Consider the following 14,791-nt stretch of genomic DNA (forward strand, 5'->3'; position numbering starts at 1 on the left):
ACATTTTAATGATTAAACTCTTAAAAGTTTATCAGTTTAACACTGTGATTAATTATTCAAATATTGTTATTATTGGTATTAATATTGAATTTGTCACCAGTAATTCAAAACCAAACTTAATACTATTGTTATATACATATGCACCTTCCCGGTTCTACAATTGGTCGATAATTGTATGTTGCCTTGCGCAAGGTAATGTTTTTGTTTGCAAGTTAATAAAGTCTTCACACTAAATCCATTAATTGGATGTTGGAAGTGTACTGATAAATAACTTATGCCGTTGAGTTTCTCGTTTGAATCGATTTATATTTGTCATTTCGGGTCTTTTATAAATCACTTTGTGTTATAGGTTTTGCTAATTGTTGAAGGCCATATGGTGACCTATAGTTGTTAACTTCTTTGTCTTTTGGATTATGGTGGAGAGTTGTCTCTTGGAAAAGTTCATACCACACCTTCTTTTTTATATTGATTTGAATAATCTAGTAGACAGGGTTTATTTAAATAATGTTAAACCATTTAAGAACAGATATTTATTGAGTGGCATTCTTTTGATAATCCGATAATTTCATTTTAGGAAAATTCTTTTATTACCTTATTATAACCTTTCATAAGCTAAATTTAATAGTAACGCTATCGATATGTCTCATTTGGTAATTTCTTTTAAATAAATTAAAGGAAACATTGATTTATTTTGTAGAATTATCAGAGCAGCTTCAAATGCTTATATTTCATATGCACCCATATTTAGGAAACTGCAAACCCCTTCATCCCATTGTCTGCCGCTTTGATTACATCATACAGTTCTTTCATACTAATTTGAGCAGTTCTTGCGGGGAAAACAATATGTGGTTACTATGATATGAAATAAGTCGAAAACGTAGAAGAAATAGAAAAAAAGAAACATAACTATAAAACGAAATAACGACAAAAATAAACAAAACACCTCTTTTGGTCAACAACATTTGCCTTTCGCCTTCATAACATGCACTTTTATAATGATGAATTCTTTTTAAAAAATATAACTATATTAGGTTGTTTTTATCATAAAAGTATTAAATTGACATATCAGTATTACATAGTTCAATAGTTTGATTGACTTTTTTGAATGAAGATTGCGTTGGTACTTTCCGTAACAAATAAAATAGTTTTTTGTTGTGCAAATTATATTTTAACGTTTAAGCGAGACATAGTATCACAGTATATAACAATTACATGCTGAGACCAAATTCTAGACATGATGAAGATACCTGCAAATTGGCCCCACGTATCAGTTTGAACGTCAATTGATATAACTCAGTGATGTCAATTCAGACTTAATCAACTTTTCAAGTTCACATTTTAGATAAGTTAAATTCGACCAATTTTACTAAACGGCCAATAAATAAAATGTAATCTACAGGATAAACTGAAAGTCACATCTTACTTTGTTAACTAAGCGTTGTCTTAGGGAATCTTTATCTACGGACAAGAGGATGAATGTTATTTAAACATTGATATACACTAATAAAATATGGATCTCATTTCAAAATAATTTATTTTGTCAAATTATTTGTAACAGATCATATATCATATTATTGTTCGTTCTTTAGATAACGTCACACGTTGTTTTTTTTAAATTATCTTTTTTTATTTTTAATTAAATGGATAAAGTCATTTAGCTAGCGGTTAACTAGTTTTTGTTTTAGCAATTTACTATCGATATTAGTTCAAAATGATAGGGCATGTGGATGCAGATTTTGAATATTTTGTTTCTGTGTTGAAATATTTAATTTATTCTGAATTGCATTAAATTTAGGAAAAAAAAGAAGAAACGTTGAGAAACCTACATTTGTGAGAGAATTAAAAACGTGGAATCGTTCTATTAAGTAGCGAAATAACCAACAGTGTACTATATTTTATAATGTATCGATAATCAAACTCAAAATCATATCAATTATAGATATTAGAAAGGTGCACATCATCATAATCCATTATGAAATGATAAATTTAACTTGTTAAAATGCAGTAATTGGCAGTGTTATTATTAATATCTATATTCCAGGCCTATGTCACTTTCTTAAAAGCCATTTCTAAACGCCATAATGACCTAGGGATTAACTTTCACAGCTGTATTCAAACAGATGAGATAAACATAAAAACCCTTCAAATAAATTACGATATATATTAATTTTGGTGCAGAGTTATTAAGTTAAAAATTTAGGTTAAGTTGCCAAATAGGAAAAATCCGATTTTGGATTGTATTCTGATGTCGTTTGTAAACTACCAGGGGTTCTCTTTATTGTAAACTTTCATATCGTTATCAGATAAGCTATTGATATTTTTGTTTCGTTGTCTCTCCTTTTTAATTTTTTCAAGTAAGTTTGATATGGAAGTGCTACTCATTCCTTTTTGGTTTATTTCAATGTCTCTGCTTACCGTTTCTGACGCTGTTAATGAATGTGGAACAGGAGTTAATTTCTGTGATCTCGGAATGCATTTACTATGGACAAAATGCCAGCTTCCTTGTGAGGGGGTAAGAAAAAGGGAAACACTAATGTGCTGTCAACAAACCAAGCAAACTGCTTTAAGTAGAAACGATTGTTTAAAAATGTGTAACAAGACATCAAAAGACATAAAAGAAGAAAGACCTTGTGCACAAAGATGCGACCATGGTACTTATGACAGTAAGAAAATATGTCATTGTCAACAGGGATATGGTGGTCAATGCTGTGAAGCAGGTAAACATTGTGAACCAATACATTCACAATATTATTTAGTGGAATGACTAATATATTTTTAGGAATTGACCACTATCGTGCATCTTCTTTGTATGAGATCATTACTATTATTTTACTGGAACTACATTTATGATGTGTAATTTTCAAATTTCAGAGAGAAAAACAATGTTTGTATGCATGTCCCAAGTCATGGGCTTGTAATTCAGTGGTTGTCGTTTGTTTATGTGTTACATGTTTGTTTTTCGTTTCTTTTCTTTCTTTTTTTTTTAATAAATAAGGCCGTTATTTTCCTCGTTTGAACCGTTTTACATTGTCATTTCGGCGCCTTTAATAGCTGACTATGCGGTAATGGGTTTTGCTCATTGTCGAAGGCCGTACGTTGACCTATAGTTGTTAATTTCTGTGTCATTTTGGTCTCTTGTGGAGAGTTGTCTCATTGGCAATCATACCACATCTTCATTTTTATATTAGACATTTTTCATCTCCTCACTAAAAAAAATTGAATTTTGATTTTTCGCTAATTTTGCGAACTTATCAATTAAAATTACTGTAAACAGACTGAAAACTGTTATATATATTCAAATTTAAAAAAATCGAAACGTTAAACAGGACGATTTTATAATGGCGTGTGCAGTACACTAATCTCAGGTTGGTTTTTTTGTTGTTTGTTTCGCCTGCGACAAAAGTCGTAGAAAGCGAGACATAGGGAATGCTTTTCCAGTGACGCAATTACCAATTATTAAGTTTTCAGCTTAAGCTAGTTTGATAGGAACTTCTTGTGATATATAAATGATTTTTGTATGAAGTGGTATTACTATCTGTATATATCAGTCTGTAAGACATGGTCAAGTGACCTTGAATAAATTAAACCTTTCAATTTACAGTTTTCTGCTTATTTCAGTTTGATATAATCTACTTTGGATCGATCAATGGTATTTTTTAAGTTTCATAATTACCAGTTGATATTAGTTTGATGACTATTTCTAGGTTCTGGTCTATAGGTCATGGTCCAGTGACATAAGATATATCAATAGTATTGTGTATAACATGCATAACATTTTATTACTCTCAGTACATATCAGTTTGACGAATTATTTTTCTATATTTAAGGCCAATGATAAAACAGAAGTAGTTGCCACTCGCCTTATAATTACAACCCCTCTGGTCATGTTATAACTGGAGATCTAAACATAATTCAACATGAAAATCTCCGAAAGGTGATTTCTCATGGTCCTAAGTTTAGAGAACCCCAACACATCAATTGGAACCATAACTTTAAAATAAATATGGATTCCATTTAGGACTACGCCAGAGCATGGGCTAAGCGAGAAGAAGTTGAACTGGACACTTTGTCAGAGTGGTTTAAAACTATCAAGTCTCTGATACAACGTCGCATTCACAAGTTGAAAAACTATGTGAACGATCGACCATTTTCAGAGACAAAGAGACCATGGAATGTCTATCAACTCTTCATGATAAGTATGTTGTTGTTCCTGCGGACAAAGCTTGAAATAATATTGTCTTTGTATGTAAATCGTATTACTACGAATGTCTTGTAAAAGAATTGTCCGCAGTGAAAGAGGATCTTCAGAAATACTGTGAAACTGTTTACTCGTGTAGTGGTATTAGCCATATGTGGATTCCTAAAAATTCTGAACTTTTAGACAATTTTAAATCTCGGTCTGTTTCTGAAATTAGTTCCATCAAAACTTTTGATTTTTCAACCCTGTATACCACCATTCCCCATGTGAAATTGAAAAATCGCCTAAAAGAAATAATCCACAATGCCTTTCAACATAAAAATGGTAGCATACGCTATAAATTTATTACTTTTGGATTTCATAAGGCATATTTCGTTGATAGTGACAAACAAAAAGGTAAAACATGCTACTCAGAAGAACAAGTGGTCAGTATGATGGAGTTTCTTATCGACAACATATTTGTTCAGTTTGGAGGTAGACTTTTCCAACAAATTGTCGGCATTCCTATGGAACAAACTGTGCGCCTCTTCTTGTCGACCTCTTCTTATTTTTATATGAATCGGAGTTCCTCCAGACACTTGTCAAAAACAAGAGGATCAAAGAAGCCAGATTATTTAATTTGACTTTCAGATATATAGATGATTTTCTTTCCATAAACAATCCGAACTTTTCTGATTGGGTTCCATTAATATATCCCCCAGAACTAGAGATTAAAGAAACAACAGACACGGCTTCCTCTCATTTTTAGACTTATATCTCGAATTTGACTTACACAGTCATCTCAGTACCAGAATCTATGACAAACGAGACGATTTTAATTTTGAAATTATAAATTTCCCGCACTTTAGTAGCAATATACCAACTTCACCTGCATATGGGATATATAATTCCCAACTTATTCGATATTCAAGAGCCTGCAGCTCCTACTCAAACTTTCAAAAAACGTCATCAGTGTCTGAGTAGAAAGTTGATGAACCAGGGGTATGTCAAAGAACGTCTCGTCCTTTTTCTAAAAAAAAGTTCATCGGAAGGTACCAAGACCTTGTTGATAAATATTCCATATCAACTTCTCAAATAATACACGATGGTCTTGATGTATAGATTCTGCGTACTGATGTTGTTTATCATATTAACAACGTGTTTTATAGTTATTTCATTTGTCTTTGTTCTATTATTAATATTACTTTTACTGTTGAATGTTTTTTTGTGATATCCGTTTGACGTGGCTCGGTACTTATACATCTCGTCAATGTCTTTGTATTGGATTTAATTTTTTGGTGGTTTGTTTTGTATATGCGACTTTTTGTATTTCTTTTGTTCTTATAACGTGACTCTGTTCTTTAAAAGATCCCTTCAGTATGATATTGTTCTATTATATGTCATTATGATATATTACTATTATAAATTACAATAAACGTTGAACCAGAAACGTCACAATCATTCAATCGCGTAGTGGAATTAACTATTTGTGGATTCTTATAAATTCTATTTATAACTTTTGGACTAGTTTAAATCTCGGTCTATTTCTGAAATTATTCTTACATACTTTTGATTTTTTAACCCTGTATGCTAACATTGCCTATGAAAATTTTAAAATTGTTTGTATGCACATTGAACGACAAATCTATGTGACGTATAAAATTTTCTGACGTCAGACACTCAAATCAATGAATGTGTCCGTAGATAGTATATGTGTTTGTGTTCTGTTAAATTGTCCCTTTTAAAATTGTTATATGATGATGACATATTTACCCATATTTTGACTATTTTATTTATTGTGTCTGTTTATTTAACGCATCAATGTAAATATAACGGAATTTGATGAAACTGTCATTAAAGTGAGAGGGTTAGCTCTATAGAACCAGGTTTAATCTACCATTTTCTACATTTGAAAATGCCTGTACCAAGTCAGGAATATGACAGTTCCTATCCATTCGTTTTTGATGCGTTTTGTTATTTGATTTTGCCATGTGGTTATTGACTTTCCTAATTGATTTTCCTCTAAGTTCAGTATTTTTGTGATTTTACTTTTTACAAGGTCTCATTTTGAAAATTATTTTCAAAGATGGCCAAAGTTCTTAAGCTCGCGTAAAATATATCTAATCAAACTTGCACTAAAGCAGTCAAGAAAATGTGACGTCAAATAATCCTATCTAGTAAGAAAGTTCTTCGCTGGACGGACGATCGGATGGAGAACATTTTCATATTCCGGGTGCGTCGCCGTGACAACAATATGTTCAATATATTCTGTAAAAAATAAAGCATCCAAAAGGTTTTACAGATACTCTTAAATTATTATTTCTTTAGATTCTGGTACAACTTCATATTAATCTGTGTTTTCTACATTAAAAGAGTAAATTCACCAAAAATACTGAACTCCAATCTATTAGAAAAATCGAATTAATATAGAACAGTGCCCACCATGCAACAAATGGACAATAACTGTTATATTCTTAACTTGGTACAGTCATTTTCAAATGTAGAAAATGGTGAAATGAACCTGGTTTTATAGCGCCTAACCTCTTACTTGTATGACAGTCGAATAAAATTCCATTATATTTACAACGATGCGTAAACATTACAGACATAATAGGTAAAATTGTCAAAATAGGGTACACTAGTCATGACCGTGTCAAAATTTGAATAAAAACAAACAAATATTTAACAAAATAAGACGTTTTTATAGGCATTTTGCAGTTCTACAAGGCCTGTTAAGCAATACTTTTAGCAATACTTGATATGACTCTTTTAGCCGGTATCCTTTTAAAAAAAAATCTATCAAATCATTACAAAAATATATAATATAACACAACCTAACATAAAATACTTCAATATATTCGTGTATGATATCAGTACGATTGCATTTTTTTTATGTTGATAGAGAAGCAATGTGTGTATTGATTTGCGTTATTAGATGATGGTTACATTATATTTCTATAAACAACAAGTATATTCGCCACTAAAGAAACTCGAAAATAGGACACATCATATTAATCAAAACTGATCCTAGAATCTTACAATATTTTTGTTGGAAAATATGATATCCATCAATTACATAAGACTTTAGAATGAAAATGAAGTTTAACTCTGTCACAACAATTCAAACTAATTCAGTACCTTTTGATTTCATGTAATTTAAAAATTGCTTAAAAATCTGACCGACTATAATTTAGGTTCGACAGGACTTATAACTTCCCCGTAAAATATCTGTACTCTGTCCGTTGATTTATTGAGACGCTTAGTTATATAATTCTCATCTATTATATACTACATTACAATAAATACCAATGTAAATGCTCATTTATCATAAGAATTGGAGAAACCCTTAAATTTAAATAAAATCGTGCTGTAGAAAGAATATAGAAAGTTATCATAATAAACGATGATACCAATCGCTATGACAAATATAAGTGTGAAATTTCACACACAAAAAGCGAATTGTACGTTGGAAGAATAATGTCATTTTGAGGAATACGTATTAAGAGAGTGAAGTATGATGAGCATGCCTCTTCTTAATCAGCATTTATAGGATGTTTGGATTTTGTGTTCACTAGCATAGGATTATATTTTGTAGATATCCTCATTTTTTTAAACTTTGTGAATAAATACAGTTTATTGAAATGTACAAATTGTTGGTCATTGCTCTGTGTGTTCCCTTTGTTTGGTGTGTTAATGAATGTGGACCGGGAGTTAATTTCTGTGATCTCGGAATGCATTTGATATGGACAAAATGTTCGCTTCCTTGTAATGGAGTACAAAAAAGGGAAACACTAATGTGCTGTCAACAAACCAAACAAATTGCTTTATATAGAAACGATTGTTTGAAAATGTGCAACAAGACACCAAAAGACATAACAGAAGAAAGACCTTGTGCAAAAAGATGCGACCACGGTACTTATGACAGTAAGAAAATATGTCATTGTCAACAGGGATATGGTGGCCAATGCTGTGAAGCAGGTATACATTGTGAACCAATACATTCTCTATGTTATTTAGTAGAATGACTAATATAATATTAGGAATTGACCACTAACGTGCATCTTCTGTGTTTGAGATCATTTCTATTTTTTCACTGGAACTCCATTTGTGATGTGTAATTTCAAATTTCAGAGAGAAAAACAATGTTCAACATTTTTCATCCCCTCATTAAAAAGAAACATTTCGGTTTCAGTGAAATAGTTTTTTTTTAATTCTAACAAAGTTTTGCGAAGTCATAAAAACTAAATGAATACGAAAACAGACTTAATACTCTTATATATTTCAAACGTTTAACATGAAGATGTAATACTGTCGTGTGAAATACACCAACATAGGGAATGATTTTTCGACGACGGCAACAACAATTATTAAGTTTTCAACTTAAGCTAGTTTGATAGGAAATTCTTGTGGTATTATAAAGTCGAATTACTATATGTATATATCAGTCTGTAGGACATGGTCAAGTGAACTTGAATAAATTTAATTTATTTTCCATTTTAAGTTTTTTGCATTTGTCAGTCTGATAGGACATACTTGGAATATATCAATGGTATTTTCAGTGTTCATATTAGTTTGACGACTTTTTTAAGGTTCTGATCCCTAGGTCATTGTCAAGAGACTTGTCAATGGTATTTTGTATAACAAGTATAACATTTCAATACTCTCAATACATATTAGCTTGACGATTTCTATATTATAGCCAATGGTAAAACGGAAGTAGTTGCTTTTACAAGGTCTCATTTTGAAAATTATTTTCCAAAATGACCAAAGTTCTTTAGCTCGCGTAAAAAATGTTTAATCAAACTTGCACTATAGCACAGTCAAGAGAATGTGACGACAAATAATCCTACCAAATATAAAAGTTCTTCGCTGGACGGACGGACGAATTGAGACCATTTCCATATTCCGGGTGGGTCGTCGTGACAACAATATGTTCAATATAGTCTGTAAAAAATAAATCATCCAAAATGTTTTTACAAATACTCTCAAATTAATATTTCTGAAAATAATGGTACAACTACTTATTGATCTGTGTTTTTTTCTGCGTAAAAAAGTAAAATCACAAAATACTGAACTCCGAGGAATATTCAAAACGGAAAGTCCCTTATCAAATGGCAAAATCAAATGGTTCTATATTCAAGGCTAATGGTAAAACGGAAGTAGTTGCGTTTACAAGTTCTTTTCTTCGCGTAAAAAAATGTCTAATCAAACTTGCACTATAGCAAAATCAAGAGAAAGTGGCGCAAATAATTCTTCCAAGTATGAAACGGACAGACGGATGGGGGCCATTTCCATATTCCTGATACTTCGCCGTGACAACAATATGTTCACTATATTCTGTAAAACAAATAACGCATCCATAAATGTATGATAAACATGCATCAGATCTTCCTAATCAGTATTTTATAGGATGATTGGATTTCGTGTTCAGTAATAAAGGAATATATTTTGTAGATATCCACGTTGTTTAAATCTTTGTAAATAAATATAAAACTGACTAATCGCACATTATTCCGACTTGTTTAATGAGTGCTTCAGGTTAAAACCACGAGTTCAATATCTTTATATTTGTATTTTAATACAGCAATTTCAGGATTAACACGATAATGAAATTAATCTACCTTCCAAAACTATAAAATTCTAAATACGTATTTACTTTGTTATAGTTGTCCTACAATCGTTAAATGCTAATTTTTGTTGAAACGTACAAAATGTTGGTGTATGTTCTGTGTGTTCCCTTATTAACGGCCTAATTTATATACAAAAATAAATGAAAAACATATTTGTAACACATCAACAGACGACAACCACTGAATTACATGCTCCTGACTTGGGACAGGCACATACACACAGAATGGGGGGGGGGGGGGGTAAACATGTTAGCGGGACTCCTACCCTCCCCTAACTTGGGACAGTGGTGTAACAGTACAACACAAGAACGAACTATAAGAGTTTGTTGAAAAAGGCTTAACTCATCAGATGGATACAAATAAAAATACACAAAACAAAAACACAGAGTGGACATGGCCGGCTACTTGTATATCCAAACAACAAATAGACACTAATTACTGATCTGAGAGTACTCGCAGTTACTGGCATCTTGTTCAAAGCCACTAACAACTAATAAAAAAAAATCATGCATCTATTAATCACAAACTGTACGCATGTGTTTTTCTCAATTTAAAACTATTAATAAAAATGTTACTCAAACTTCATTTAAGTTTTGTAATTCTGAATGTAAAATCAATTGCATTTATAACCTTCAAAGTGATTATATTAACGCCCAGTTTGTTTTATATATTTCATTACAGTTCTTTTTGTAAAATAGCTATGGGATACATCTTGAATTGCGATTTTTTTTGTGTCATGACTTCATTTATATATGGAAGTTATTTATTATGTAGTTGTGCGCACCTTTTTTTAAACGTAGTATTATACGTGCCAAGATCCGACGATTCAAGGAATCAGTTTTTATCGTGTTTAACTGAACTTAATGAAGTACATGTATTCAAATTTGTACACGGTATTCAATTGACCAACAAATGCAAAATAGCTGTATTTACAGAGTTGTGTTTCTCATCAAAACCTTTAGATTTAGACCAGAATGGAACAATTACTTTGTTAAAAAAAGGAATTCATACAAAATTGTAGAAACCTATATTTGAAATAATTTTGAGGAATAAAAATTGACTGATTAAAATTTTGAAATCCTTTGCAGATATACTAGTACTTAATTTTCATCTATATAATTGTATGTTGATTCTTGCTATTTTTTTCTTCCAATTTGTTTTACATCTTTGATCCTAAACACAATATTATCTTTTCCAATTTTTTTTTAGACTTTCAGAAGTACATGCAAATGCTTTGCAGATGCTTTTTGTTCCTAGAAACAAATCCCTCTATACTTAATTTAAGAAATGATTTAGTACAAATTATTGTATTATTACATTTCTTTACTGGAAAATTTTGAACAAAATATGTGCGCTGCTAAATTTCATTATATAATATAAGTTTTAAAAATATATTATAGATATAGATGGTTTTTGATAAGTGTTTAAGGCGGAGCCTCATGAATGAATAGAGTGGTAAAACAACATAAGGATATTAAAGTCAAGATGAAAATAACTTACATACGTGTCAGAAATGTACTATTCAGTTAGAAAATATTTAATCAGCTGATGTTAAGTAAATGAAATTTTGCATGTATGTTTTTAAACTGCTAGTCTTTTCTTTCCAGGAATATTTTGAACAAGTACTATATTTAAAAAAAAAATATCTGACGCATTCAGATGTGAGCAAAGAGTTTAAATCAAAAATGAATCTTTATGAGATTACTTTTTATTATAGTTGAAAAAATGCACGCAACAAAACGGTAAAAGGATGACGATTCTGAAAATTAAGTATATGCACCTTTCTCTAAAGAATTAAAATCTACACTGCATGCTAAATATATATACAGGTAGTTTTCAGAGATACAGAAATACATAAAGGTTGCACTTTGTAAATACAGCTGCTTAACAAACCACGCCTCTTTTGGAGAGCTATATTATAATCATAAATAATTAATTTTGATTATGTACCGGTTCCCAGATATGATCTCTATGTTTCGTCTTGTAGAGATATAACTAGGGAATGTGACCAGTTTTTTATATGTTATGTACCAAGTCAGGAATATGTCAGTTGTTATCAAAAAGTTTGTTGCTATATATGTTGACGTTTGTTTTTGTAGACGTTCAGTGTTTCTGTTGTTCCATTATTTTCCTCTTTGTTTTGGATTTTGATTAGGAATTGTTTCAGTTAAACCGATTCATGACTATTGAACAGCAGTATACTACTGGGGATCTTCTTTTAGACTAAAGCTTTGCTATACTATAACATTACTCTCTACTACATATATTTTTGAAAAAAGTAAAATACCAAAAATACTGAACTCCGAGGAAAATTCAATCGGAAAGTCCCTAATCACATGGCAAAATCAAATGACAAAACATTACGCATTATAGCCTTAAATAGCATAACCATTAACCTGGTAGAACTTATGATATATCATTGATATTTACCAACTCATGTTTTGAAGCCTAAGCATAGAAATGCAAACAATTGGACAGTGCCGATAAAAAGTCTTATTTACCTGAAAATATATTTGATTATCTGGATAATTTCATTTTTTCGTATGACCGTAATGTTTTCCTTTTCTTTTCTTATTTTTGTTGTTGTTCGATTTTCAATTCCATTGATTCATCCAATCACAGTAAAGATTTGTGACATCATGCATACCGTTACAATAATTTGAAGTGCACTTTTAAAAAAGGTCACAAACCGAAATGTTTACTGATTGTTTCAGTTAAAATGTCTCTTTGTTTTTAAATATCACTAGATCGGCAACGGTTTGATTAGAAAAAAGTGAAATCACAAAAATACTGAACTCAGAGGAGCATCCAATCGGAAAGTCCATAATCACATGGCAAAATCAAATGACAAAACACATCAAAAACGAATGGACAAGAACTGTCATACTCCTGACTTGGTACAGGCATTTTCAAATGTGAAAAAATGGTGAATTAAACCTGGTTTTAAAGCGCTAAAACTCTCACTTTGATGGCAGTCTCATCAAATTCCGTTATATGTACAATGATACGTGAACTAAACAGACATAATAAATAAAATAGTCGAAATACGGATACAACAGTCATCATCGTGCAACAATTTTAAAAGGAACAATTTAACAGAACACAAAAAACATCTACAAACACATTCATTGATTCGCGTGTCTGACTTCAAAAAATATTAGAATGTATATCTCCATATGTTCCATTTGTACAGTAACATGTAGTTCAGTATAAGCATGAGAATTGTCATATATATTTTTACTTGATTTTCCAGATTATAATAAGACATTGTAGTGAAACTAAGACTGCTAAACCGACCTTATTCAGTTTTGGAATATCATGGAAATGATTACTTATGATTCGTGATAAAATGTCCGTGCATACAAACAAAGTATAATCCCTCCACACACAAAAAAGGAAGAAGTAGTACTTGTACTGCTGTTCTTTATATAAATACCACAACGAAGCTGGCCACACATATAAAAGGGTAACATATACTTCGTGTTGAAGATTTCATAGCAATGTTTTGAGGAGTACTTACATAAATGCACTTACATTGCTGTTCATTGAAAAATACTGAGGAGGGATCAACTAATAACTGATTAAAATGGGAATACAGTCGTAAATATATTCATAATTTATCCAATAGTATAAGAATAAAGTACATAAACAATTGAAATTTTCAGTTAAGTACTCGGCATATGAAGTTATTTGTGAGAGAACCCTACAGGATTTTTTAATGAAACTTAAAGTAAATCTATTCAATGTAACTGAATGAAATGGACACGACGGTGGAAAAACTTGAAGAAGTACACTTGCTACCTCAACTAAAGATAATAACAGTATGCATCTCTAGAAGACAAAAATTTTTTAAGGCATCCATATTTATATGCAAGATAAGGAAAGAAAGTAATATCTTTGTATCTGAATTCATGACAGAAACTAATGTAATTGAAAGTAGATATTTTCGCATATAAACAGAGCTACCAAAATTAACGTTTGACGGGAGGAATGAATAACTCTAAATAACTCTCCTCTGTCATTTTTATGAAACACTAAGCAATACTAATTCCATTAAGATAAAGCGTGATATTTCTGATTCATTTTTTTTTTAAATTTTAATAATGAGCATTTGGATCATTTACTTTTTATAATAAGTTCTACGACAGAGATTTAGAGTTTAAAAGGTTGTCTGCAATGGAAAACAGGTGTGTTGAATAAGAGCAGAAATGCAGACTCGGAACGGGCCATAAACGGAACGCTCAAACATTCTTGCTATAATTCTATAACGTCCAGAGTACATGCATTATTGAATTTAAGGTCCCCATTCCTATCGTAATTTGGATATTGAATTCAAACATCCCTCATAGCAGTGACTCTCCCTTCAGATTTGGTTCTACGGCCAGATGGGAATAGTTCCCCCCTTTTCTATCAAAATTCAAGCATTTTTGTTACTAAATTTCATATTTACGACACATATTTTCAGAACGGATACGATTTAAGCTTTTAAAAAAGTTATTGTAATGCAATGAAGTATGTAGGTTATTTAAATTTCTAAAATTGTTTTCTCCGCTGCTTCACTTTAAGGAATCTTTACTGTTTCTAGATATCGATGAATGCATGTCTTCTCCGTGTAAACATGGATCCTGCCAAGATCAGGTGAATGGTTATGCATGTGCTTGTCATGCCGGATTTAAAGGACTCAATTGTGACATTGGTAATATATGCTACTTTCATAGTATAAGATATATTTTGAAATTTAAGAAATACATAAATCTTAAAACTGGAGAACATCCGGAGAGAATTTGTACCTTATTTTATGCACATTTGTCAATCGTTGAAGAACATACAACCTCTAAATTGCATTCCTTATAGTAAATATAACAGTAAATATTTGTGCAACTGAATCACGCATCTCATTTCCTCATATTCATGCACATTGCTGTTTTACCATGATGCTCAATTAACTTAAAAAATCATACAATACAAAGAATTGTCTGTCTTA

General features: G+C 31.1%; 1 protein-coding gene across 1 annotated transcript in view; it reads left to right on the top strand.

Annotated features, from left to right (window-relative positions):
* The first annotated feature begins 2,648 nt into the window (after positions 1-2,648).
* Positions 2,649-14,791, top strand: part of LOC139487997 (fibropellin-1-like) — a 35,546-nt gene continuing 23,403 nt past the window's right edge. The window contains exons 1-2 of the mRNA XM_071273332.1: positions 2,649-2,717; positions 14,374-14,503. Of these exons, the coding sequence (XP_071129433.1) occupies positions 2,649-2,717; positions 14,374-14,503 (199 nt within the window). The remainder of the gene's footprint in view (positions 2,718-14,373; positions 14,504-14,791) is intronic.

This window comes from Mytilus edulis, chromosome 1 (assembly GCF_963676685.1).
Source record: "Mytilus edulis chromosome 1, xbMytEdul2.2, whole genome shotgun sequence".
In the NCBI taxonomy this organism is placed as follows: domain Eukaryota; kingdom Metazoa; phylum Mollusca; class Bivalvia; order Mytilida; family Mytilidae; genus Mytilus; species Mytilus edulis.